Raw genomic sequence first — 27072 nt, 5'->3', positions numbered from 1 at the left:
TTGCTCCCCACCACACACTGCGGGGTGTCTCGCCCCAGGATCGGTGGGGCTCTTCACCCAGAGACCGTGCTCCTGGGAGGGACTGAGGCTCCAAGCAGGTGGAGCAGCAGGAGCAGCGACTGTCAGGGTGCTGAGGGCTGACTCTCCGTGACAGGGCTGTCCTGTTGCTGGTAGCAGCTGCAGCAGCTGCCAGCCTCAACCTCCTGGGCCGTCAGAAGCCCCTGCTGGGCCCTGACCACCAGGAATGTCCTCTGTGGAAATCCAGGCTTTCAGCAAGGCCTGAACAGGGCATGGATGTTGAATTCATCTAGAAGCATCTGAATTGAAGCCACCTTTTCCTATCACTGTAGGGTCAGGTTGTACTGGGGAAAGTGACCTGTCGGCCGCAGTCCTGTGCTCCGGCTGATGCTCTTGTGTTTTCTGTTTTGTTTTTATAGATATATTGACTTGAAAGACAGAACTGGAGAGAGGAAGTGGCAGAGAGAGATAGAAAGGCATAGAAAGAGAGGGAGGGCTCTTCCCCATGTGTTGGTTCACCCCTCACATTGGTACAATCACCAGGGCTGGGCCAGACTCAAGCCAAGTGTCAGGAGCGTCACCCAGGACTTCCACACGGGTGCAGGAGCTCAGATACTTGGGCCACCTTCTGCTGCTTTTCGGGGTGCATTAGCAAGGAGCTGGATGTGAAGGGAGGCAGCCAGGAGTCAAACTGGCATCCGCATGGGATGCCAATGCAGCAGGTGGCACTGAACATGCTCTTCTTTGGTACTGGTCACAATTCAAGGCCTTCAGCTGCCTGCGGTATTGCCCATCACACTGCAGGTTTGCAAACAGAGCTTTCTGCACGCTTCAGAACCAGCAGCCCGTGCCCAGCTGTGTCCAGGGCCTCTGCTTGTCCGGTCCACACGTGCTCACTACACTTTGGCATCTGCTTGGCATCTGCACCTGTAACTGTATCTGCTCTGGGGCCTGGCCTGCTGGGTCCATGTCTTGCAGCCTTGAGCAGCGCTCCTTGGCCCCCATGGGAAGCACTTCCCTGAGGGAGGAGTGCACGTGGCTCGGTACATGAAGCCATGCCGTGGGATGCCTGCTCCCCATACCGGAGTGCCAGTTGGCGCATCCAGCTCCTGGGGATGCCCCTGGGAAGGCAGTAGAGGATGGCCCACGTTCAACAACTGCTGCCCACCTCCTGGGAGAGACCAGGCTGGAATTCTCAGATTCTGAATTGAGCCTGGCCAGGCCCAGCTAGTGTGGGCCTCAGGGGAGTGAGCTGGCAAGGAGAAAGTCAGCCCCACTTACTATCCCTCCCTTCCTCCTCTGTTTCTCTGCTTTTCAAATAAAAAACAATGTATGACATGTAAATTATTTCAAAATAATAGTTCTCCCTATAATTATCATAATTTTATAATATGGCTACCATAATATATATATATATTTCCTATATGTTACATTACTAAAATAATATTGACATAATTTGCAGAAAGATTTGCATGTTCGATAGCTGGCGAGACTGCTTGCGCTCGGCCAGGCCTGGTGCTCCTTGGCTGAGCAGCTCCTGCCCTGGTTCTACTCCCAGGAGCGTCCGAGAAGGGCGCTCAGAACTCGCCAACCTTGCTCACTGATGATGCCCAGGCCTGGAGAGACGGAGGGCCCAGTTATCGCCTCTGCAGGACTCCCACCTGCCCAGGGGCCATCTTCTTTGCCTGGGTTTGGGCCAAAGTCCACTTCCTCCTGGACTCCTCTAAGGATAACCAACCGTTCTTCACCCCCGCTCCCATGTTAGAAGCCACGTCCACTCTGCCTGCATTCCCTTCCAAGCTGCTCAGGTCCGAGAACACCTGCCGGCCAGCGAGATGTCCTCAGAGGCGGCATCTGAGGGGCGAGGAACCCGTGGTGCTCCCCTGCCGCCTGGCACGCACCTTGATGAAGCCCCTGAGCATGTGGGTCCCTGACACCTCGCCCGGCCCTGGTGTCTGGAGAGCTTCCTGCCACCAGCTCACGGGCAGTGGGAACTGCTAGGGATGTCCGTGTTGCTGCCTCACCAAGCGCACACTGGCAGCTGGGCGGCTGAATGGCTGAGCAGCGGCGCAGCGAGGGGTGGCTGGGGGCTAAGAGCTTCCTTGCTTTCGCGTTTGCTGGATCCTAAACATCCCTCCAGGCCAGCTGGCGCTCAGGCCAGAGCCTGGAGGCTGCGGTCCACCAGGTGGGATCTGTCGCCTCTCACCTGCAGCAGAGGCTGGCTGCAGGCAGCGCTGTGCAGCCCCGGTGGGGTCACCACTGGACAGAGTGCGCGAGGAGCTGGGTCCTTGAGCTGAGTCCTGCGGGGAAGAAGGCACCCCCCGCCCCGATCTTGAGCAGGGTGGGTGGCGCCCTATCCTCGCAGGTGGACCTGACCCCACCCTGCTCAGCCCCGGAGGGGCGTCCAGCCTCGCCAACCCGAGCGTGTTCTCTCGAACAGTCGGTCTCGCGCGTCGGAAGGGCCCTGGCGGCACCAGCAGCAGGGATGGGCCGGGGAGCTGGCATCCATCGGAGCCAAGGCACGAGGCAGCGGGCGCCAGGCAGCTGCGGCCCGGAGCGCGGGGACCGGCGGGAGGAGCGCGGTGGGCACGAGGAGCGCGGTGGGCACGAGGGGCGCGGTGGGCACGAGGGGCGTGGTGGGCACGAAGGGCGCCATGGGCAAGAGGGGCGCCATGGGCACGAGGGCTGCGGTGGGCACAATGAGCGCGGTGGGCACGAGGCGCGCGGTGGGCACGGGGGCCGCGGTGGGCACAGGGGACGCGGTGGGCACGAGGGGCGCCATGGGCACGACCGGCGCCATGGGCACGAGGGACGCGGTGGGCACGAGGGCCACCATGGGCATGACCGGCGCCATGGGCTCGAGGGCCGCGGTGGGCTCGAGGAGCGCGGTGGGCACGAGGGGCGCGGTGGGCTCGAGGAGCGCGGTGGGCACGAGGGGCGCGGTGGGCACGAGGGGCGCGGTGGGCTCGAGGGCCGCGGTGGGCACGAGGGACGCGGTGGGCACGAGGGAAGCGGTGGGCACGAGGGGCGCCATGGGCTCGAGGAGCGCGGTGGGCACGAGGGGCGCCCGCAGCAGCCCGCCCTTCCTGCTCAGGGCGCCGGGACGCGGTCCGCGATTGGCCGCGGGGAAGGGGCGTGGCCGCGCAGGAGGTGTGAGCGCCCGAGGCGGCGCTGACTGGGGCTGGCGGCGAGGGCGGGGCACGCCTGGGCGGGGAGCGGGTTCTGATTGGCGGCGGCGGATCTGGGCGGGGCGGCGGGCGGAGCCGGGCAGCTCGCAGTCGTACTCGCGGGGAAGGAGGCGGGGCGGAGGAGGACGGGGCGCCGGGGGCGGGGCGGAGCGGGGCGCCCATTGGTCGCAGGCCCGTGGGCGGAGCCGCCCGGCGGGCGCTGGTTGGCGGAGGCAGCGGTGGGCGGGCCCGCGGCCGGGAGCCGCCGCTCGCGGGCAGGAGGCCGGGGCGGCGGTGGCCTGCGCGGCCTGCCCTTTGTGCCCGCGGCCCGGGTCGCCGCGCCGGGCGCCGGGGATGCGCCGGGGATGCGCGTGCGTGGGCTCCGCGGTTCCTGCCGGCCGGGCGCGGGGCGATGGAGCTGAGCATGAAGAAGTTCACGGTGCGCAGGTTCTTCTCCGTGTACCTGCGCAGGAAGTCGCGCTCCAAGAGCGCCAGCCTCAGCCGGCTCGAGGTGAGCGCGCGGGCAGGTGCGCCCGGGGCGGCGGGCACGGCTGTCCGGGGCTGGGGACGTGCTGTGCGGTGGAGCCCACGTGGCTGCCGCGTGCAGGGGCGCCCGCAGCCCCGCGGAGGGCAGCACGGCGTCCCCCTTTCCCCTCCGCGGGGCAGCACGGCGCCCCCCTGGCCCCCTCCGCGGGGCCGCCCGGGGCGGGGAGCCTGAGGCTGCAGCCCTGCGGCCTCCCAGCTGGCTCCGCCCGGAGCGCGAGGGGCGGCCAGCGCTCCAAGTCGTGCGTAAGCGTGCCTCTGCAGGTCAGCCGGCGCTCGCCCAGCCCTGCGCCCGCGGCCACGCTGAGGCGCCCTGGAGAGGAGCCGAGGGGCCTCGGCGCCTGAGCGCGGCCTGGAGCCCCAGCAGGGGCAGCGGCGAGCTTGCTGGAACAATGGTCGGACTTTCCCTGGGCGCCTTTGTCCCCGCAGTCGGCTGTGACAGTGACGAGACAGGGAGTGGCGGCCACAGAGGCAGGCGTTGCCCGCTAAAGAAGTTTCTGTTGTGGCTACCACGTTCCCAGGTGGGCCATTCCTCCCGGCTGGGCCCGGGCGTGTCAGAAGTGACCAGAACAGACGCTGTTAGGGCTCACTGTGCTTCTGCCTCATCTGCCGCCCATGCCCAGGGCAGCTCAGACACCCGAGGGCTGCAGGGCTGGTTGCTAGAGATGCCTCCCGGGACAGCCGGCCAAGGGCTGGAGGTGAGCAGCCAAGGGCTGGAGGTGAGCGGAGCTGTGTTTAATGGGAAAGTTGAGAGGCCCTGCTTGAGCCGCGAGTGTGCAGAAGCTCACAGGGGCTGAAAAGGGGGTTGCTCAGCAGGTGTAGGCAGGCTGCAAGTGCAGGAACAGGGAGGAGTAGTGGGAGGTGAGTAACAGCGGGCTCCAGGCTGGGCAGGGTGAGAAGTGGGTGCCAGTGGGCACCAGGCTGGGCAGGGTGAGAGGTGGGTACCAGCGGGCTCCAGGCTGGGCAGGGTGAGAGGTGGGTGCCAGTGGTACCAGGCTGGGCAGGGTGAGAGGTGAGTACCAGCGGGCTCCAGGCTGGGCAGGGTGAGAGGTGGGTGCCAGTGGTACCAGGCTGGGCAGGGTGAGAGGTGGGTGCCAGTGGTACCAGGCTGGGCAGGGTGAGAAGTGGGTGCCAGTGGTACCAGGCTGGGCAGGGTGAGAAGTGGGTACCAGCGGGCTCCAGGCTGGGCAGGGTGAGAGGTGGGTGCCAGTGGTACCAGGCTGGGCAGGGTGAGAGGTGAGTACCAGCGGGCTCCAGGCTGGGCAGGGTGAGAGGTGGGTGCCAGTGGTACCAGGCTGGGCAGGGTGAGAGGTGAGTACCAGCGGGCTCCAGGCTGGGTGGGGTGAGAGGTGAGTGCCAGTGGGCACCAGACTGGGCGGGGTGAGAGGTGGGTACCAGCGGGCTCCAGGCTGGGAGGGTGAGAGGTGGGTGCCAGTGGTACCAGGCTGGGCAGGGTGAGAGGTAGGTGCCAGTGGTACCAGGCTGGGCAGGGTAAGAGGTGAGTACCAGCGGGCTCCAGGCTGGGCAGGGTGAGAGGTGGGTGCCAGTGGTACCAGGCTGGGCAGGGTGAGAGGTGGGTGCCAGTGGGCACCAGGCTGGGCAGGGTGAGAGGTGGGTACCAGCGGGCTCCAGGCTGGGCAGGGTGAGAGGTGGGTGCCAGTGGTACCAGGCTGGGCAGGGTGAGAGGTGAGTACCAGCGGGCTCCAGGCTGGGCAGGGTGAGAGGTGGGTGCCAGTGGTACCAGGCTGGGCAGGGTGAGAGGTGAGTACCAGTGGGCTCCAGGCTGGGTGGGATGAGAAGTGGGTGCCAGTGGGCACCAGACTGGGCGGGGTGAGAGGTGGGTACCAGCGGGCTCCAGGCTGGGAGGGTGAGAGGTGGGTGCCAGTGGTACCAGGCTGGGCAGGGTGAGAGGTAGGTGCCAGTGGTACCAGGCTGGGCAGGGTAAGAGGTGAGTACCAGCGGGCTCCAGGCTGGGAGGGTGAGAGGTGGGTGCCAGTGGTACCAGGCTGGGCAGGGTGAGAAGTGGGTGCCAGTGGTACCAGGCTGGGCAGGGTGAGAAGTGGGTACCAGCGGGCTCCAGGCTGGGCAGGGTGAGAGGTGGGTGCCAGTGGTACCAGGCTGGGCAGGGTGAGAGGTGAGTACCAGCGGGCTCCAGGCTGGGTGGGGTGAGAGGTGGGTGCCAGTGGGCACCAGACTGGGCGGGGTGAGAGGTGGGTACCAGCGGGCTCCAGGCTGGGAGGGTGAGAGGTGGGTGCCAGTGGTACCAGGCTGGGCAGGGTGAGAGGTAGGTGCCAGTGGTACCAGGCTGGGCAGGGTGAGAGGTAGGTGCCAGTGGTACCAGGCTGGGCAGGGTGAGAGGTGAGTACCAGCGGGCTCCAGGCTGGGCAGGGTGAGAGGTGGGTGCCAGTGGTACCAGGCTGGGCAGGGTGAGAGGTGAGTACCAGCGGGCTCCAGGCTGGGCAGGGTGAGAGGTGAGTACCAGCGGGCTCCAGGCTGGGCAGGGTGAGAGGTGGGTGCCAGTGGTACCAGGCTGGGCAGGGTGAGAGGTGAGTACCAGCGGGCTCCAGGCTGGGTGGGGTGAGAGGTGGGTGCCAGTGGGCACCAGACTGGGCGGGGTGAGAGGTGGGTACCAGCGGGCTCCAGGCTGGGAGGGTGAGAGGTGGGTGCCAGTGGTACCAGGCTGGGCAGGGTGAGAGGTAGGTGCCAGTGGTACCAGGCTGGGCAGGGTAAGAGGTGAGTACCAGCGGGCTCCAGGCTGGGCAGGGTGAGAGGTGGGTGCCAGTGGTACCAGGCTGGGCAGGGTGAGAAGTGGGTGCCAGTGGTACCAGGCTGGGCAGGGTGAGAAGTGGGTGCCAGTGGTACCAGGCTGGGCGGGGTGAGAGGTGGGTGCCAGTGGTACCAGGCTGGGCAGGGTGAGAGGTGAGTGAATGCCAGTGGGCACCAGGCTGGATGGGGTGAGAGGTGGGTGCCAGTGGTACCAGGCTGGACGGGGTGAGAGGTGGATGCCAGTGGTACCAGCTGGGCAGGGTGAGAGGTGGTGTGTGCCAGCGGGCTCCAGGCTGGGTGGGGTGAGAGATGAGTGAGTGCCAATGGGCACCAGGCTGGGTGGGGTGAGAGGTGGGTGCCAGTGGACACCAGGCTGGGCAGGGTGAGAGGTGGGCACTCAGTAACGTCCCACCACTGGCGCTGTGTTGTGAGTGTCTGGCATTGCAGGCCTTGTTCCACAGTTCAGGGTGGCCCTCTGAGTGCTGGAGAGTCTAGTTGAAAACTCCTCAGTGGCAGAATCTGGCCTTCGTAGGCAGATCCCTGATCGTGAGGGCCAAGGTCAGGCCTCAAGGCAGCGCCCTCCGGCTCTCTCAGCCCTTCGGAACGCAGCCCGGGAAGGTGGGGCACCCCCGCCCCAGCCGCCTTCCTGCGATCTCGGTCACAATGTGTGAGATGTGAGGCTCGTGGGGTGTGCATTCCTTCCGTGGGGAGAATCAGCAAGACGAGTCCTGTGTCAAAAGCTGCATTGTTAAGTAGTCTGTGGCAAGTGCATTGTGGTATCCACACTGGGCTTTTACATCTTTTCTTTAAAAAAGATTTATTTTAGTTATGTTAATTGGGAAGGCAGATATACAGAGATAAGGAGATAAAGAAAGACCTTCAGTCTGCTGGTTCACTTCCAAACTGGCCGCAACGGCCAGAGCTGAGCCAGTCCAAAGTCAGGATTTTCCTCTGGTCCCCGACGTGGGTGCAGGTTCCAGGGCTTTGGGCTGTCCTCTGCTGCTTTCCCAGGGCACTGCAGGGAGCTGGCTGGGAAGTGGAACAGCCGGATACACCCCGGCACCGACAGGGGATCCTACAGTTGCAAGGCAAGGATTTAACCGTTAGGTCATCATGCTGGGCCCTAGACACAGGTGTTTAAGTCCAGAGATATAAACAGAAAGTTTCCGATCGTTCATGTGCGGAAGGCTTCCCAGGAGACTGCTTGCCACCAGTCCAGAGCCTGATGCTGGGCACCCCTGCCCTGTGCAGCCAGGTCACTGTGCCAGCTCCTGGGAAAGTCGCTTCCCTGCCAGCTGCCTGACTCCCACAGGAGCCCTTGCAGGTGCTAGAGAGAAGGTGGCCCTCCTGTGTGATGGCCACCACAGGCCTGGGGACAGGCTGCTCTTGTGCTGCAGACCCCCACACCCTGGGAAGCTGGAGCTGGGAGGTGTAGCAATCGCCTCAACCAGGAGTCCCTTCCTTCCTTCCTTAAAAAAAAAAAAAAAAAAAAAAAGATTTGTTTATTTGGAAGGCAGAGGTCCAGGGATACACAGAAAAATCAATCTTACATACAGTGGTTCACCCACAAAGCCGGAATCCCAGGAGCTCCGTCTGGATTTCCCGTGTGGGTGTGGGGACCATCCTCTGCCACTTCCCCAGGCACATTAGAAGGGAGCTGGGTTGGAATTCTGCATTGCAGGCAGCAGCTTAACCCTCTGTGCCACAACACAATAGCACATCCATTTCACAGATTTGGAAGTAAAGGTCCTGGAAGCTGTGGTTTGTGCACTGTCCTCGGCCTCAGCCTTCCGGGGCTGTATGGTTATCGGTAGTGACCACTTACTACCGATAAAGGGACACGTGTGAGGCTGAAAGCAAATTAGGGATATTTTGAATATTCTGGGCCTACCCAGGGGCTGGCAGGTGCTGGGTGCACAGGGTCAGATATGAGCGGTCGAGGTCTCCTGCTAGCAGGGCCCTGCCTACCCTTTCAGGCCGCCGCCTCCTTGCGCGGGGTCCACGGGACTGTGGCGCTCAGGGTTGAAGCAGATCAGTGAGTCCTGCGACGGGAATGTGGCTCGGCCGGCGGCTGTCAGCTCCCGATACGGGAAGGCGCTTCCGGGCATTGAGAGTTGTTTGTTCAGCAGCTGTTCTCGCCTGGCCCGAGCTGTCCCTGTGCCTTGCAGCCCCCGTGGCGTTTGTTTTGTTTTGCTTTCGGGTCTCAGTGGTGAATACGGAGTCCATGGTTTCTGTGCCCTTCCTGATGCCCAGGGAAGCACAAGCGGGAGGCAAGTTCTCCCAGCTGTGCTGCGGGGCAGGCCAGCCCAAGGCGGACCTCTGCTTGGGAGGGGGCAAGGCGGCAGTGCCCCCAGGAGCCGGCTGCCTTACCCGTGAGTATGCTCCAGAGTGAACTCCCAGCCAGGCCCCCGGCAGGCGCTCCTCACCCCACCCCTTCCCAGACGGGCACCGCAGTCTGGCATCCCCTCTCCCTCTGTCCAGAGGGAGTGGGCATTCAGTTTACGAGCAGAGGTGTCATTTACTTGGGAGAGATACCGGGGGGGGGGGGGGGGGGGGAATGCAAGGACAGCCTATCAGGCAGGGAGCTCTTAGCTCAGAGTGCTCCTGGGTGATGCACACGTCCGCCGAACGGCTGATGAGGGCCGTTACCTAGCCCAGCATCGTGGTGTGGAGCCCTTACGTTGAAGACCAAGTTCATCTACTCATTTGCTCAGCTGATTCTGGACTCAAAAACAGTCTAGTGTGGACCCTGAGGTGTGCACGGGCCCACCTCCGCCCTGGCCCTCCACAAACCAATGACAGGGCCGTGGAGGCAGGGCTGCTGCCAGAGGTGGGTCCCCACCCCCACCCTGGCCCTTCACAAACCAATGACAGGGCCGTGGGGGCAGGGCTGCTGCCAGAGGTGGGTCCCCACCTCCGCCCTGGCCCTTCACAAACCAATGACAGGGCCGTGGGGGCAGGGCTGCTGCCAGAGGTGGGTCCCCACCCCCACCCTGGCCCTCCACAAACCAATGACAGGGCCGTGGGGGCAGGGCTGCTGCCAGAGGTGGGTCCCCACCCCCACCCTGGCCCTCCACAAACCAATGACAGGGCCGTGGGGGCAGGGCTGCTGCCAGAGGTGGGTCCACACCCCCACCCTGGCCCTTCACAAACCAATGACAGGGCCGTGGGGGCAGGGCTGCTGCCAGAGGTGGGTCCACACCCCCACCCTGGCCCTTCACAAACCAATGACAGGGCCGTGGGGGCAGGGCTGCTGCCAGAGGTGGGTCCCCACCTCCGCCCTGGCCCTTCACAAACCAATGACAGGGCCGTGGGGGCAGGGCTGCTGCCAGAGGTGGGTCCCCACCCCACTCCAGCCCTCCACAAACCAATGACAGGGCCGTGGGGGCAGGGCTGCTGCCAGAGGTGGGTCCCAGTTGGAGGCTATCTTTGTTTTTTTTGTTTGTTTGTTTGTTTGTTTTAATTAATTTTGACAATCCTTACAAATTTAATTGGGGTAAAAAAAGGTTCAAGGTCTAAAGGGGGATATAGAGGAAGAAGCCCCACCCAGTTTCCCGCCCGCCCCAAGTCCCGGATGTGGGGCATGCTCTGGGATACTCGATCAAGTGGTTCCAATAGTTCACCATTCATGGGTCGCTGCCAGTCTCGCCACTCCAAGCACAATGTGGTCATTGAAGAGTCCATTGATTGACACAGTCCCTTCCAGAGTCTCCATTTGCCCAGTTTTTTGCTGCCAACAGATAGCCGAGGTTGTTGCTTGACTTGTCCTGTCTTTCCTTGGTTAGGACTCTGGGTCCAGTGTCTCGAATGGGGAGATCCTCGAAGAAATTTTGAGGTATTCCCAGTCCAGATTCCTGCATGTTCTAGTAGCATAGGGCCCGGCACAGTCCATTGCCCCAATCAGCTGGTGGTTGCAGTTGCTGGGTCGGCTCTGTCTCCACCCGTGTCCTCTTGCAGTCCCGCCTGGTTCCGCCCTGGACGCACTTATCCCTCGCACGTACCAGTAGGAGTTGCAGCCCAGTCAGGGCGGCCCTCAGTAACCTCAACCAGGCCCACCCCCTACCCTGGCTTGCCAGTATATATGGCATGCTAGCCCAGTCTGTCCCAAATACCCTTCTGTTCGTATACTTGCCAACAGGTGTTGCGACCTGCTTCCATCCAACCATCTCCTTCTACCGTCCCTAACGGATATTGTTGGGTGTCTGTCTAGTCACCCCATCCCCTGTCCTAGTTCCCATGCCCTCCTGTGGAAGGTGTTAACCCACGAGGGAGGAGCCCACTATTTCCCTCCTAGGTCGCTCCCATTCCAGTTGTGCCCTCTCGAGTTGGCCCTGTGGTTCAACTCAACGTGTCTAGCCCTTTGTACCAGCTTCCGCAGTGGTCATGACAGGTGGAGGCTATCTTTGTGCACATGCATGTTCGACGCATACCCATTTAAAATATATCTAATATAGTATATATGTGTCTATCTGGAAGGCAGAGAGACCTGGAGAGGGAAAGTCCCAGAGATCTTCCATGTGCTAAATGGCCAGGACAGCGAGGGCTGGGTCAGACTGGAACCAGGAGCCAGGGACTGTCCCGGCCTCCCCCGTGGTGGTAGGTTCCCTAGTGTGGGCCGCCATCCACTGCCTTTCTAGGCATGCTGGCAGGGAGAGTGCTGGCACTGCAGGAGGTGACCTGACCTGTTGTGCCAGGGACTCAGCAGTGCTGGGAGCCGGGTGGGCCTGGCTTCCTGGGGAAGTATTTGCCACCAAGGCTGTTCTCAGTGGCTGCCAGCTGTGCCCACCCAGGCAGCGCTGAGCCTCCCTGGGCTCCCATTCCTCCTAGTGAGCTCCATTCTCCGGGCTGTCAGAGAAATCCAATATGTAACTCCTCTGTCAGGACGCAGTCCCTGCAGGCGAGTACAGAACTAAGGTTGGAAGCAACCCAGACCAAGCCAGGTTACAGTACCTGTGGCCAGGCTGGGCCAGTTCATAACATCCACTGGCAGATGTGAGAACCAGGACGGGTGCAGGACAGGCCGGGCTGGGCCACAACACCAGCCAGTTCACATTAGGACTGAGACTGGGGAGCTGGCTGGGCTTGGCTAAGCTGTATTACCCACCAGCATGAGCTGGAACTGGGGCAGATGGTGCTGAGCCAGGCTGCAGCACCCACCAGTGAATGCCAAGGTGAGGCAGATGATGCCTATCTGAGCCGCAGCTCTCACCAGCACACATAAGACCCGGGATGGGGGAGGTGGGACAAGCCCAGCAAGGGAGATGCAGGGGCTCCCATGCTGGGCCACTGCTGCCACTGCTGAGCTGAGTTGGGGAGCTGGGACTGGGAGCTGACCAGGCTGGACAGGGCCTACATGTGAGCTGGATTAGGGGGAGAGGCAGGCTGGGCTAAGTGGCTTTATCCACTGTTGCAACAAGAGTCACAGTGTCAGCTAACAGATGCTGGGACTTGGGGGCAAGTCCTGTTACCCAGCTTGGCCTTCATCATCAGATGCTGTAGCCTGGCCTGGCCCAACCACAGTGCCAACTCTTGCTGGAGGGTACTGTAGCCTAGCCCTACCCAGCCTGTCCCATTCTTGGCTTCAAACCAGTAGGTGTGATAGCCTAGCCAAGTCCAGCATAGCCCGTACCCCATCCTGGCCAGTAGAACCACCTGGAAAGTGCAAGATCTGGGACTGGGAGTCGCCCAGTAGCAAAACTGTGGGCACCCACCCTCCTGATGGGCTGCAGCTCACAGTATGAGCATGAGAACTAGGGCTGGGCGTAGACTAGCTGGACAGGCGGTGGCACCCATCAGCATGTGTGGGCTGGATACTGCAGTCAGTTGGGCTGATCTAGGGTCCAGTACTCCATTCAAGAGCCAAATGAGATGCGGGACACACTGGACCAGTCTGCTGCACGTACTGGTATGTGCAGGAACCAGGGCTGGGAGAGGGCCTGGTCGGGGGTTGTTGGGGCTTGCTCTAAGCTGCAGTTCCTGCTGGTGTGCATGAGGGCAGTGTGGTGGGCAGGGGTAGGCTGGCCACAGCATCCCTTGGTTTGTGCATGAAATGGGGCTGGGGAAGAACTGACCAGGTAACCGCAACCACCAGTGTGTGTGTAGGCTGACGTGTGTGACAGACTGAGCCAGACTCAGCATTGGCTGGCACACTCTGGGGTCACCTCTGGTGAGGTTTCTCTGTCCGCCCCCTCCCAACTGGGCCACTGGACTCAGAACTCCAACCATTGGGAAAATCGCAGGGTGTGTGGCCTGACCATGGAGTGCATGTGTCACAACTGGGTCTCCATGGTTGCTGAGGCCTGTGCAGTGGACGGCATGCCCACAAATGCTCACCGGGGACATGACAACCAGTTCATTGAGACCTGTGGAGAACAGAACAAATTGCACAGCTCAGGCCCAGCGCAGTAGCCTGGTGCCTAAAGTCCTTGCCTTACATGCACCGGGATCACATATGGGCGCTGGTTTGTGTCCTGGCAAGACCCACTTCCCTCCCATCCAGCTCCCTGCTTGTGGCCTGCATTAGCAACAGAGGACGGCCCAAAGCCTGGGACCTTGCACCCTCATGGGAGATCTGGAAGAGCCTCCTGGCTCCAGGCTCTTGGCTTTGGATTGGCCCAGCTCGGGCAGTTGCAGCCACTTTAGGAGTGAATCAGCAGATGGAAGATCTTCCTCTTTGTTTCTTCTCTCCATATATCTGACTCTCCGATAAAAAATAAATCTTAAGAAAAAAAAATTGGACAGCTCTCCCAGTTAAGCTTCGGTAGCGAGTGTCTGGGCGAGTGGAGACTCAAGTGGCCTGTGTCAGCCGGAGGGCCTGTGGAGGCACTTCCTCAACCTCGGATTTCTGAGATGAACACTTATGGAGTATTCTCAGAACGTGCTCCGTATCGGGGACCCTGGGATGACGTCAGGCAGCCACCCCCGTCCCAGGGACTGATGCAGTTGGGCTGCGGGGGCGGCCCTCTCCCCACTGTCCCCAGCTGCAGGAAGAAAAACAGAGCTTGGAGACAGCTGTCTCATCCGCTTTCCACCATTCCTCAGCTCTCCCCACCCTAACCCATGGTCCACATGGGCAGGCATCCCTCTCTACTATGAAAACATCATCCAAAGTAAAATGAACTTAGTATTTTAAAGAAGAAAGAAGGAGATCCAGGGCGTGCTCCTCTCGGTGAACTGAGGAGCACAGCACCGGAACAGCCACCGACGGACCTCATGGGCGAGTGCCTCGTGCACTCGGCTCCGTGGTACTGCGTGCCAAAGGCACCTGTCTGCGTCCTGACTTACCCCACTGCCCAGCGTGTCCCTCGTGTGTCTGGTGTGTGGGTGAAGGACTTCCAGAAAGCAGGAAGGGAGGAATGTGACCCCTGGGCAGTCCTGGGGCTTGAGCTGGAGGGCCAGGGCACTGGTGCCTCACTTGCCATGCTCAGGTGCCACCAGGCGGGGAGGGCGCTTTTGCCGCACAGGATGCTGGGGGGCCAATTTGTTTGGTGGGAGGTAGGGTGGGTTGCTGTTTGGCACATCCACAGCCAGGAGCCCATGAAGGAGGTGAAGCTGGTCCCACGCGAGCGACATTCCCCAGTTGCCCTGGTTTCCGATGGCACTGTGCCCTGAGGTGTCTGCCTGCTGACATGTTCTTGCTAATAACACCGTGAGCTCAAGCTCCAGCAAACAGGGGCTGTCCACAGGTGGCCTGCTTGGCAGTAGTGCTGTCCTGTCCAGCACACGGGTCAGGCACCAACGTGTCCCAGATGACATTGGAGCCACTGGGGGAGACCCTGGCTGTCACCGGTGTCCCTGCAGCCGGGCAGGAGAGACCAGGGACAGCCACATCCTGGGGGTTATTGCTGCTGGGTGGCCAGGAATGCACCTGTTGCAGTGTGGCCGCGGGCTCCTTGGACCCATTTCAGGCGTTCCAGCAGAGTCGCAGACCTGAGCAGACACTGTGACACTGTCTCCCCAGGCACTGTGAGCTCCCTCGCTAGTCTCGGTGGGGTGCCCCCACAGAGCAAGGTCCTGCACCATCTCCATGCCACAGCAGCTGCCCCTTCCCTGTCTCTGCTGGCCTCACCAGACCCGGCTGTGCCCAGGTCACTGAGTGCTTCTGGGAGAAGCAGCTTGCCCGTTGCCAGGGCTGCCTGTGGGAGACCAGGGAGGAGGAGGGCACCCGGAAACTAAAAGGAGATGGAGCTACAAGGTGTGTTCTTTGACTTCGTGACATGTGAGAGACATGGGGTCCCTCAGAGGGTCTTGGAAAATGCACATGATGAATGCATGCCGCTTTCATCTCAAAACTTCCTGGTACCAAAGTGAACTTGGCTTTGGGTCCCGTTTTCCCATGGGCTTGTTGGGACTGTCGGCGTGGGGAGGTGCTTGTGCTGGGTCCTGTTTTCCCATGGGCTTGTTGGGACTGTCGGCGTGGGGAGGTGCTTGTGCTGGGTCCTGTTTTCCCATGGGCTTGTTGGGACTGTCGGCGTGGGGAGGTGCTTGTGCTAGGTCCTGTTGTCCCGTGGACTTGTTGGGTCTGTCAGCACAGGGAGGTGCTTGTGCTGGGTCCTGTTTTCCCGTGGGCATGCTGGGACTGTCGGGGTGGGGAGGTTCTTATGCTGGGTCCTGTTGTCCCGTGGGCTTGTTGGGGCTGTCAGCACAGGGAGGTGCTTGTGCTGGGTCCTGTTTCCTTTTGGGACTGTCGGGGTGCAGAGGTGCTTGTGCTGGGTCCTGTTTTCCCGTGGGCTTGCTGGGACTGTCGGGGTGGGGAGGTGCTTGTGCTGGGTCCTGTTTCCTTTTGGGACTGTGGGGGTGGGGAGGGCCTGTGCTTCCTCACTTGGCACTCCAGGAAGCTTCTGCCAACCGCCTCCTCTGGCGCGTCTGAGCACACGTGTTTCCCTTTAGTGTCATCTCCAGCAGGCCAGCGTTTCCCAGGCCACAGGCGTGCTGGGGTGAGGGAGCAGGGCGCTTTCTGCTGCCCTCCAAGTCAGCACCGCGGGCAGAGGAGCAGCCCTGAAAGCTGCCAGACGGCGAGAGTACCAAGAGTGGCTCTTCTTGGGGCCGCTCTGTCTCCCCCAAGAAGTGAGGGGATTCAGAAGCCTCCCAGGCTGAGCACCCCGCAGCCAACCATGTGCTCCGGCTCTGCCGAGCAAGGAAGGGCTGAGACAGGAGAGAAACACACCTCCCCCGTGGGGCGTCGGATGTGGTACTCGCACCATCTTTGAGAGCCGTGGGCAGTGGTGTGAAGCAGTGTGGGTGGGCTGTGGGCGGTGCAGCGTGAGGGGGTGACACGTGGTGCTAGGTGTGGGGGCCGTGGCTTCTTCCTGGCAGGTCAGCAGCCCAGGCACCCCCAGCTTTGCTCCTGTAACAGGTGGCTGAGTTTAGATGAAGAGGGTGGAGTTTTGCCTACAAGACTGTTTGGAGTGTTCCGGGTGGAAGTCCGCTAGGGTGCTTGTGTCGTTGCTTACGTGGCTTCTGGCGTCAGGGTTTGTCGCCCAGGGTGACTGGGTCCTCTTGAGGTGTCAGGTTAGCTAGAGCCCGAAGCTTGTGCCCTGGAAGCTGCTGAGGAACCAGCATGGCAGCCCTAGAAGAAAGTGGCCTGGCCATGTGTGCAGAGGAGGGCGAAGTGTGCCCTGGATACCGGTCTCGCCCTTCTGGCCTGACACCAACCAGCTTGAACCACTGAGGGTCTCTGGAGCCATTCTATATGTCCACATCGGTACCTCCACTTCCTGCTGGCCAGAGTGGCTGCCGCAGCCTTTGGCATCTGTGATGGGGGTCCCAGCTCGGACACTCCACTCATCTTCCCCTCTCTGAGGCTGTCTGTGACCCTTCATTGCCTGTAAGTAGAAGGACCAGCTTAGTGTCCTGATGGAGGATGGCCTGTGCATTTACACTGTAATGTCCTGAGTGGCTTAGACCCACTGCTGAGACCACAGCCCAGGAAGAGCACGGGGCCTTGAAAGAGGGCCGTTTGCCTGCCATGCGCTCAGTGGGTCACCCATGTGCTGTGAGGGATGCAGTTTCCCTGCTACCGACCTGTGGGCCATCAATCCACATTTTAAATAAGCATCTTCCTATTTAAGATACATCCCATCAGGCTGCACCTGCTAGACACAGGGATCGCTCTGATGGGGCTGGGAGCTGGAAAGGACTCGCCTCTCCAGAGGCCTGCATGGGACGGGGAGAGGATCCTGGGTCGGGGGGAGCTCTGCCTCAGGCTGCAGCCTTGACAGCTGGGGGGCCGCTGCCTGGATGAGCAGCCCGAGCGGCTTCTCCAGTGGGGTCTGCTCGTGGTGAGCATGCCACCAGCAGCCTCAGCGCAGCAAGGGACTTGGAGTGTGGTGTAACCCCAGTTGACAGGGCCGTGGCAGGCTGGAGAGGGCTGCCTCCCGTCCCAGAAGAAGGCTTCTGTGGGTACAGTGCTGTCGGCATCCTGCTCCACAGAGAGACCTGCACAAAGCATATTATAAGTCCACGTCAAAGCTTCGCCGCCGCGCTGTTGATTTGCCCGGGCGGTCTCAGCCAAAAGCTTCTGCCATAGGCCCTTCCAATTTAGATATGATCCCATATTAGGGAGAACAGCCTTCACCACAAATTGCCAATCAGAGGGAGTCATATTCATTCCCCCCATACGTTCTAACAGGGACAATGTATAATTGGCATGAAGACCATATTGCTTTACAGACATGGCCAATTCTCGCACTAATAATGCATCTACCTGTCTGTAAACTCTTTCCCTTTCTTCTTCTAAGACGGGGAACATATTTTGAAGTTCCCGGCGTGTGGCTGCATCGATGAAGGAAGAGCCAGCACCATAACTCATGGGCGGGGCAGATGGCGTCACAGGAGGAGGAGCCATTGATGAAATGGCTCCAGAGTCCTGAGGCCATGGGTCGAGCGTGGCCGGCGCAGTAGCACCGCCATTATCTTTCTTCTCCTTTTCTGATCCTCGTCTGTTTCCTGCAGGTTGTTTACGTTCTAAGCGCCTATCCCACTTGTACCCTTCCTCAGCGTCGGAAGTCTCCGAACTTGATGAGGAAGATACTGCTTTAAGTTTCACCTTTATTTTTTGCTTCAAACCGGTTCTCCTCTCCCGCTCTGTTTCTGAGAGACTATCCTGGGCAGACTGAAGGGCTTTGTCACTCTCTCTGACCGCTCCCTTATGGAGGGCATAAACCATCTGCAAAAATTTCACCAGAGAGACCTGTGCACCCATGTCTATAACCAGAAGCGGCAGCTCATATACCTCTGATTTATGCTCCCAGTCACCCGAAAGTTCTCCCTCTCAGAGCTCCTTACCTGTTCTTTGGCCACAGTTCTGACTTGGTCCCGTTCGAAACGGGAGGCCCCCTCCAAGTCCCGGGTTTCGGGCACCAGTTGTTGCGCCCACGTGTCCTATCGTCCAGCGATAAGAGGCAGACGCGAGTGAAGCCTTCTGCGGTAAACTTTATTGTGCACACCAAGATGAGGAAGAGGAAAGGGCCCTGACCCCGGCAGGCTGCCTGCTCTTATGTGCTGACTGGCCCCGCCTCAGCCGATGATAGGTCAGCGTCATGATCACGCAGGGTCCTGGGCGACTGGATTCGTCAGTCCCCAGTGTTCACGTGCCGGCCACGCCTCAGCTCACTGCGCATGTGCTAGGCGCCTGCGCAGTACCGCGAAAGCTACGTGACTCTCCACCAGGCACGAAGGTGTGGCTTTTCCGGCCGGCGCCATTTTGGGTACGGCATGTGGCCAGTACATACAGATGCGGCTGGCAACACACAAGCAAGAATCAGGGCAGCGAACCTCTGGTGTTCTTGTGCCAAAGGTTCCTGTAGCCACCCGAGCCCTGCCAGTACCGGTAGGAGCCCCACCAACATGCCGGGGATGGCTGCCAGAAGACCCAGATGGCAACGGAGAGCGGGAAAGCAGAGAGAGAGATCTTTTTTTTTTTTTTTAAAGATTTATTTTTATTATTTTTTTATTGGAAAGGCGGATATACAGAGAGGAGAGACAGAGAGGAAGATCTTCCGTCCGATGATTCACTCCCCAAGTGAGCGCAACGGGTCGATACTATGCCGATCCGAAGCCAGGAGCCTCTTCCGGGTCTCCCACGTGGGTGCAGGGTCCCAAAGCTTTGGGCCGTCCTCGACTGCTTTCCCAGGCCACAGGCAGGGAGCTGGAAGGGAAGCGGAGCTGCCGGGAGAGAGATCTTTTAAAAAAATGATTCCGTGTGCTTCCCTGTGGTTGGGTTGGACTCCATATAGCTACCGTGTCACGTGGGCGCCACAGCCCATGGTTGGGAGTAGCAGTGCATTCACATCTGGTGGCCTGGGACTCAAATCTGTGCCCATGTAAGATGCTGGCTCTGCAGGTGGCAGCTGAACACCCTATACCACAGTGCCTCAGTGTCTGCCCCACACTATTTTCTGTTAAAGATTTTTTTTTTAATTGTAAAGGCACATATACAGAGAGGAGAGGCAGGGAGAAAGATCTTCCATCTGCTGGTTCACTCCCAAATGGCTGCAACAACCTGAGCTGAGCTGACCAGGAGCCAGGAGCCAGGAGCCAGGAGCTTCTTCCAGGTCTCCCACACAGATGCAGGGTCCCAAGGCTTTGCATGATCCTCCACTGCTTTCCCAGGCCACAAGCAGGGAGCTGGATGGGAAGTGGAGCAGCCGGGATATGAACCAGTGCCCATATGTGATCCTGGTACATGCAAGGTGAGGATTTAGTCACTAGGCCATTGCGCTGGGCTGATTTTTAAAATTATGTTTTGAAATGTAGACATGCCATTTTCAAATTGACCAGTTTAACGTGTCACCCTAGACAGCCTTCCTTCGTTGTGTTGTTTGCACCAGTGTTTCATGAGTCCTGCACACTCTGTTCCCTCTGCCTGCTGTTCCTGCCACACTCCTCTCCCAGGCTCAGCCAGGATATGTGGTTGAGAAGAAACAAGGGCTCAGAAAAGCAAGTGGAACCGCAAGTGATTGTGTATTGAGTTGTTTAGTTCTTATATTCAGCTTTCCCACCCTCAAACTGCTCCATGATAACTACCTGGTAAAGACGCGTGGGGGGAGCTGTCAGTGACCAACGTCCTGCAAGCACGAACGTCACACACATGCCCCACCGTGGCTTCCCACACTCCCTCGCACATCTGGGGCTTGCTTTTCTTCTTGCACTGAAGCAGGCTGGGAAGTTCTCCAGTGGCGAGTCCGCCCTCGGGTGTGCCAGTCACGAGAGCCCTGGAGCGCTGGAGGGAGACCCCCGGCCAGCCCTGGGCAGTGGGAGCCGTGAGAGCTGGAGGGGGCCCCCGGCCAACCCTGGGCGGTGGGAGCCGTGAGAGCTGGAGGGGGGTCCCCCTGGCCAGCCCTGGGCGGTGGGAGCCGTGAGAGCTGGAGGGGGCCCCCCTGGCCAGCCCTGGGCGGTGGGAGCCGTGAGAGCTGGAGGGGGCCCCTGGCCAACCCTGGGCGGTGGGAGCCGTGAGAGCTGGAGGGGGGTCCCCCTGGCTAGCCCTGGGCGGTGGGAGCCATGAGAGCTGAAGCCACGGGCTGGAGCTCCAGGTGCTGGAGTCCCTGCCACTCGGGTGGGGACCTGGCTTTGGCCTGGGCTAGGCATCCGGGGAGTGAACTAGAAGGTGCCAGATGACCTCTCTGCCTTTTGAAATAAATGAAACAGATGCTGGTTAGCATGTTCATGTTGTGTATACTGTGTCGCATTGCTGTTATTGCTGCCCAGAGGTGGCTTGGTGCCAGCCTTGCTTTGCCTGCCCACTGAGCCAGGGTCTGGGGGTGCTTGCGTTTGTGCAGCGTGAGGGGCGTCCTGTGTAGGATGCCACTGCATGCAGCCCTTCCCTGTGAGGCCTGTGGCAGCTCGGTCCTGGCAGGCGCCTCAGTCCTCCCAGAGTCTAGGTGGAAAGTAGATCTGGAAACTCTGATAAGAACATCTCCTGGAGACCTGTGAATGTGAACCCCAATACTCTCATGGGGTGGGGGCTCAGCTGGAGTTCTGAGCCACAGCTCTGACATCCCCACATTGGCTCCAGCCTGGGAGGGGGCCCCAGGGCGGCCTGTGGAAGGGCTTGTGGGCACAGTAAGCAGACAGAAGTGGAAGCTGGGGGTGCTGGGAGCACCCATATCACCTGCATGCCGTGGGTTACTTGTACAGCAGGACACAGGAACGCAAAAGGCACTTGGGACTGTCCAGGCCCCCATGCTGAGGACCTCCAGAGAAGGTGCTGCGGGGGTGGCTGAGGGAGAGGACCCTAGGGGCAGGATAGGGGTACCAGCCCATGGGAGTGCCCAGTCCCCGGTGGCATCGCTGGGAGCAGCAGGACCATGCCATGCTGCCTCGAGAGCTCTGCTCTGTTTGTTTCTTGGTTTGTTGTGTGCATCCCAAACACTCAAGGATGTCATTTGTGGTTTCCGTGTTATGCAAATACAATCATGTTGTGTGTACTCCAGCGCGGCTCCCACTGCCGTGTTTACAAGTTTTGTCCGTGACAGCCCACACGTCCGGCACGTAAGCTCCCAGGGGCTGCCCTGTGCGTGGACACCACTGTTCCATCTACTCTGAAAGTGCCGTGGGTCCAAGGTGCAGGGGGCTGCTCGCAGGATGCGAGGCACTTCCTGGAGGGTGTACGTCTGGGAGGAAGGTCAGAGGATGACGGAGTGCAAGTGCCCGGCTTTCCCAAGTGCTGACAGGCTGGACATGTGCAAGGTGGGTGCTGTGACCCTCCCTTAAACCACCCACTGACCAGCGTTTTGGGGTTCACTTCCATCCTGACACTGACAGGATAGAAACAGCCTGTTCTAGAACCCGGGCCCATCCTTACGCAAGACAAGTGACATGGGCATGAGACTGGGCTGAGTCTGGAAAATTCCATGGATTTGAATTGGCAGCCTTACATTTCACTTGAATGTTTTTAGTAAAATATTTGCTAAAATAACATATAAAAAAGTCTGAGGGAAAAAAAAAGGGAAAGGAAAGCGCCCCAGGTGACCGAGTATCTTCCCCACCAGCTGGGCTGGGCTGCTGGTTCTCCCCGTACCTGCTTGGGGCTGCCGGTAAACGAGGCAGGAAACTCTTGAAGAATGACATGCATTTGTTCTTCAAGTGGTGATTTTTGAGACGTGCTGTTTGTGTTACTCATCTGCTCGACTCCTGATTGCATCTTCATTGCATTGTTAGGACTCTTGACGTCTTAAGGATGTTAGCAATTGGCTGTTGAAAACTCCTTTAAAACCGGTTTGCTTTTCTCTTTTCAAATTTTTATCACTTGTTTTTATTTGACTTGAAAGAGAAACAGACAAATCTTTCTCCTGGGTCACTCCCCAGGCATCCACCAGAGCCAGAGCCAGGAGCAGCATCCGGGTCTGCAGTATGGATGGCAGGACGCCCCTGCCCTGAGCCATCATTGTTACTTTCCGGGGTCTGCACAGCAGGAAACTGGGGCTCCAACCTAGTACCCCACTGTGGGGTGCAGGTGCCTCAACACCGCCCCAAGCACCTGCTCCCCAATGCCTCTTCTTCACTCAACCAGAGCTGCGTCCGTCGTGGTCGTGTGTTCACTGTCAGCTTCTTAGAGAACCCGAGCTCCCCATGTCCCATGGCACAGAGAACGCTCTTCCCTGGCAGGCACCAACATTCAGGAGATGCCAAGAAGCCAGGTCCATGTAGAATCTCCAGACGGGCCTCCACACAGGGTCTCCACACCAGGGTCTCAGGATGGGGCCTCTGCACAGGGTCCCCACACCAGGGTCTGCGGACGGGGCCTCCGCACAGGGTCCCCACACCAGGGTCTGCGGACGGGGCCTCCGCACAGGGTCTCCACACCGGGGATTCCACGTGAGGTCTCTACACCAGGGATTCCACACCAGAGTCTCCGAGCAGGTTGCTGTAGTGCAACCCACGTGTTTGCAGGACTTGCAGAGCTGACAGTTGGGTGTGTGCCTCCAAGCTCTTAAGGGCAGTGCTGCTGCTGTAAGACTCCCGGTGTCCCCCAGGCTGTCTTGGTTCCCAGCCATGATCACTTCACACTGATTGCCCGTGATCTCCCAGGCAGCACTCAGGCTTGCTGGGAAGGCATACACGCACGCAGCTCCTAGGTCATTCGCTCACTCAGCGTCTGGCCAAAGACAGTGCTCCTCTGGTTCAGCTTAACTGTCACCTGAAGCCACCTTAGGGTGCCATGGAAATGGTCACAGCAGCAGATAGAAACTGTTGGCATGAGCTACTTGGTACCTGTCACACACCCAGATCGCCCACGCAGGAGCTGTGACGAGTGTGGAGACTTGATCACGCTAACCTCCGGGGGACGCCGTGGACAGACCACAGACGAGCCCGAGGGACACAGACTGGATTGTGTTGGGGCCCTACCCCTGGTCAGCCACACCTGGACCAGCTGAGCACCTGCTGATGCCCATGCAAGCAGGAAGCCGCATCCCCACGATGGCAGCCCTCCGTTCTGGTTCATACATATGCCTCTGTCACCTGTCTCTCTTTTGTAACATGGAGCTCCAGATAGAACCCCATTTAGAAAGATCTGCTGCAGTGCCCAGCACTGCCTGCCCACAGCTATGGATCACACACAGGAAGACTCAGCACTTGTGCATGCTCAACCAGCACACAGGGCATAGCGCTGCAGAAGGCTCTGAGTCTGAGGCACAGGAGCAGGTGCAGGTACAGGTGAGCGCTGTGTGCCTGGAAGCACGTGCAGGCTGTGGGCACTGGGAGCAGGTGCAGGCTGTGGGTGAGGGCTGTGTACGTGGGAGCAGGTACAGGCTGTGGGTGAGGGCTGTGAGCACTGGGAGCAGGTGCAGGCTGTGGGCACTGGGAGCAGGTGCAGGCTGTGGGTGAGGGCTGTGTACCTGGGAGCAGGTGCAGGCTGTGGGTGAGGGCTGTGTACGTGGGAGCAGGTACAGGCTGTGGGTGAGGGCTGTGAGCACTGAGAGCAGGTGCAGGCTGTGGTGAGGGCTGTGTACCTGGGAGCAGGTGCAGGCTGTGGGTGAGGGCTATGTACGTGGGAGCAGGTGCAGGCTGTGGGTGAGGCCTGTGTGCCTGGGAGCAGGTGCAGGCTGTGGGTGAGGGCTGTGGTGTACCTGGGAGCAGGTACAGGCTGTGGGTGAGGGTTGTGGTGAGGCCTGTGTACATGGGAGCAGGTGCAGGCTGTGGTGAGGTCTGTGTACCTGGGAGCAGGTGCAGGATGCCCAGGAGCATCTGTTCATTTCTAGGAACTAAATCTGTCATATCTCATCCTTCATGTCATATCAAATCTCTGTATTCATCGTCTGTCACACGGCTTTAAAAAATGGTACAGAGGACTCAAGTTGTCACTTCTCGGCCTATTGACCAAGACCCAGTGTTCGCGAGCGAAAGGTGAACTCGGTGACCTGAATGCTGGGTTTGGATATGAGGGTGGCAGATTCCCAGGTCGTGCTTCTCCCTGCTGCCATTTTGGCGACGAGAGAAGAAGCTGTGTGCCATCACTGTTTGCTTCTTGCACTGTGGATGACGCTGTTTTCAGAGTCATGTGCCTCGGCTGTTTGATTTTCCTCACGTCAGCTTCTCCGTTGATTACTTTGTGTTTGCTTCGGAGGATTGCTGCACGCACACGCTGTTGTGTTGAGTCCCGATCTTTGCCCTGTAAAGTGCAGCGCTTTCTGTGCAGTTAAACATTTGTCTCCACTTCCATCACTGCATTTAGGCCAGGTGCTTTCTGAGCCTGCACCCGTGACCTGTCTCCCGTGTGCCCCTGTTGTGTGAGTAAGTGTTCCATTGTCGGGAGCTTGATGGCGTCACTGCAGGTGGGCTGGCTTGTCCTGCTCTGTCACGTGGCCAGGCCTCAGTCACCTCTGCCTGTGGCTGCCACCTGCTGCTGCTGCTGCCCACAGCTGTGCGGCGCAGTTGTCCTTGCCCAGGTTCACAGCAGGCCTGAGCGGCAGGGCAGCATCCCCCCCCGCCCCCCGCCCCCCGCCATCTCCGTGCTGTCTGGAACATTCCATGCAGAGGTCAGCGAGTTTTCTCATATCTAAGTCGCTATGAAAGCCCCCTTGGGATCTGGATCTCAGTGGGCTGGCCTCTCTCCCTGTCTCATGCTTTGGTTTGCCTTCTTCAGTTGTCACTTGTAAGATTTTCATGTCATTGTCCGGGACTTAGAAGCTGAGCGTCCTGTACTTACTGCCCTGAGTGCTGTCCAGCCTCAAAGGTTTCAGCTCACAGGGTCAGGGCGTTAGCTTGCATCCCTGCTCTGTCCTCCTAGCCCTGTGATGATGCCAGCTGCTGCCCCCGAGCCCTCAGTGGATTTCCTTTCTGTGGCTGTGCTTGCTTCATGCTGGAGGACTCCTGGGGGACAGGGAAGCCATGGCGGAAGTTGGCAGGTCTGTGTTTTATAATTGCTTTGTGCTTACACACAACGTGTGTCAGAGCAGTCAGTGACATTGACTTCCGGCTCTCAAATAGGTAGAAAACAGGGGAAAGAGCCCATGTGGAATGATACTCTGTGACTCCAAGGGTGATGACCAGCCACTGCCATCAAGTCAGGGGGCAGGTGCTGGACTCTGGGCCATGTCGTGAGGTTGGGGACCATGCGTGGTGCCAGGGTATGCATGTGGTCTGGGTGGTTTGACTCATAAGCCCATTCCCCATAGCCTGCTGCTGTGGAGCCCCCACCTGGTGCTCTTGAACCCGCATCCATGAAGCAGCACCGGCTTCCCACGAAGGAAGGAAATGACTCTGTGACCCTGCCACGCACTGTGACCGTCTGGGGGCCGCAGGAAGTACTTTGAAGGTGAAAACTCAGGGGCTGGTGAGGTGGGGCATGTGAGCCCCTGCCTGAGCAGCCTGGTGTGGACATGGCTCCAGTGTCCTTTGGGGCCCATCTTTGGTCCTTCCCAGAAGGAATAGCCTCAGAGGATGGCATATGGAGTGCGGGAGCCAGAGCTGGGCTCGGGCTGGCCATCTGCCCTAGTGAGTTGAGACAGTCCCGGAAAGACACAGGGGAAGAGCAATCCGGGCCAAGCCGTGACTCCCATGTCTGTCTCACTTGCAGACTCTAGCTTTTCAAATGAACATTTTGTTTGTTAGCAAATCCAGAGCATAAGGCTTTACAGACATTTATTCACATGAGTTGATTTTTTTCTCCATTTTTAACACACACCATATGATGGCTGAGACACAGAAGCCTTGTCCAGAATTCCAACGGCAGGCAGAGGCGGGTCCCAACTGAAACCCGGATTCTCTGATTTGAAATATCGTCCCCTTTGCACAGAACACGCTGGCCATCAGCTTGTTCCCTAGCACCGCAAATTGTGCCAGATGCCTTTGGAGCCAGGCTGAGGTGCAGGCGCAGCTCCTGGGATCAGGCCGTGCTGTGCTCGGAGCCAGGCTGAAGTCTCCTGTGGCTCAGGAGCACCAGAACAAATTGACCTGCAGGTACGCAGCTTGAGGGCAGGTGGCAATTTCTGTTTTTGCTCATCTGCTCCCTCAGAGCAGGCATCTCCACAGGGCGTCGCTGGATGGGTCAGATTTCCTATAGCACTGCGTGTGGATGGACCCGCGTGTGGATGAATCCACGTATGGATGTGGACGGACCTGCGTGTGGATGGACCCGCATGTGGATGAACCCACGTGTGCATGTGGACGGACCTGCGTGTGGATGTGGATGAACCCGTGTGTGGATGTGGACGGGCCCATGTGTGGATGTGGATGTACTGTGTGTGGGTGTGTATGTAGCTGTGTGTGAATATACCTGCGTGTGGATGTGGATGTGTGCCAGGAGGCGGTGCTGACGCCCACACCTGCAGCAGCACCAGGCATCCTGCCTCAGCTGGGGAGGAGGCTTTGTCCCAAGGCCCTGGGACATTCCCTTCATGGGTAACTGAGAAAACCTCTTAGCAAGTCCTTGATGTCGTCCCCTTGTGAATGCGGTTGGGATCCCTCTGCCAGCAGCATGACCCTGCTGTAGGGTCTGGCCCGAGAACCCCATTTCCCAGGGCGTGGGGTCTCTGCATTTGGAGTGGAGAACTCGGGCAAGGGGAACTCAGGCCGGTGGCCTCCAGTGGACACAAAGGCAAAAGGAGGAAAATGCTGCTTGGACATTAGCTCCTGGATGCATTCCTTGGAGAGGCACTTTAAAGCTGAGCTGAGTGAGAAGTGTTGGTGACAGTGAAGAGGACAGCTGAGTGGGAAGGGGCAGGAGGAGGGGGGACGGCTCAGCAGGAGGGGCAGGAGGAGGGGTCAGCTCAGCAGGAGGAGGAGGGGACGGCTCAGCAGGAGGGGAGGTCAGCTCAGCCGGAGGGGAGAGGGGGGACAGCTCAGCAGGAGGGGCAGGAGGAGGAGGGGACTGCTCAGGGTGAAGGAGCAGCAGAGGACCTGAACCCAGGGGCCTGATGTGTTACAGATGTGAGCTGTGCGTTCTGCCCGCAGCTGCCCTCTGCAGCCTGCAGGTCCCTGCAGACACTGGGACTCACACCAGGGCTTATGCCGAACTCCACAGGGATGGCGCTGACCAGCGCTGACCAGCACTGCCGTGTGGCCATGCCAGGTCCACGTGTGCCACTGGGCTCACCCTGCCTGCCTGGGGCTGCGAGGTCCGTGGAGGAAGTCGGCC

At 59.7% G+C, this 27072-nt stretch overlaps 1 protein-coding gene across 2 annotated transcripts in view; it reads left to right on the top strand.

The window, feature by feature from the left end:
* Positions 1-27072, top strand: part of RPS6KA2 (ribosomal protein S6 kinase A2) — a 194216-nt gene that overhangs the window by 116057 nt on the left and 51087 nt on the right. The window contains exon 1 of one of the 2 annotated variants that reach the window (XM_040965200.1): positions 3490-3696. The exons of the other annotated variant lie outside the window; for it this stretch is intronic. Coding sequence (XP_040821134.1) covers positions 3598-3696 — 99 coding nt within the window. The 5' untranslated portion in view covers positions 3490-3597. Of the gene's footprint in view, positions 1-3489; positions 3697-27072 lie in introns of those variants that run through there. 2 annotated transcript variants of the gene reach the window in all.

The sequence above is a fragment of the Ochotona curzoniae genome, unplaced genomic scaffold (assembly GCF_017591425.1).
Source record: "Ochotona curzoniae isolate NIBS_2020 unplaced genomic scaffold, NIBS_Ocur_1.0 scaffold_3890, whole genome shotgun sequence".
Taxonomy (NCBI): domain Eukaryota; kingdom Metazoa; phylum Chordata; class Mammalia; order Lagomorpha; family Ochotonidae; genus Ochotona; species Ochotona curzoniae.
The sequence above is the reverse complement of the archived record's forward strand: the minus strand, read 5'-3'. Positions and strand labels throughout refer to the sequence as shown.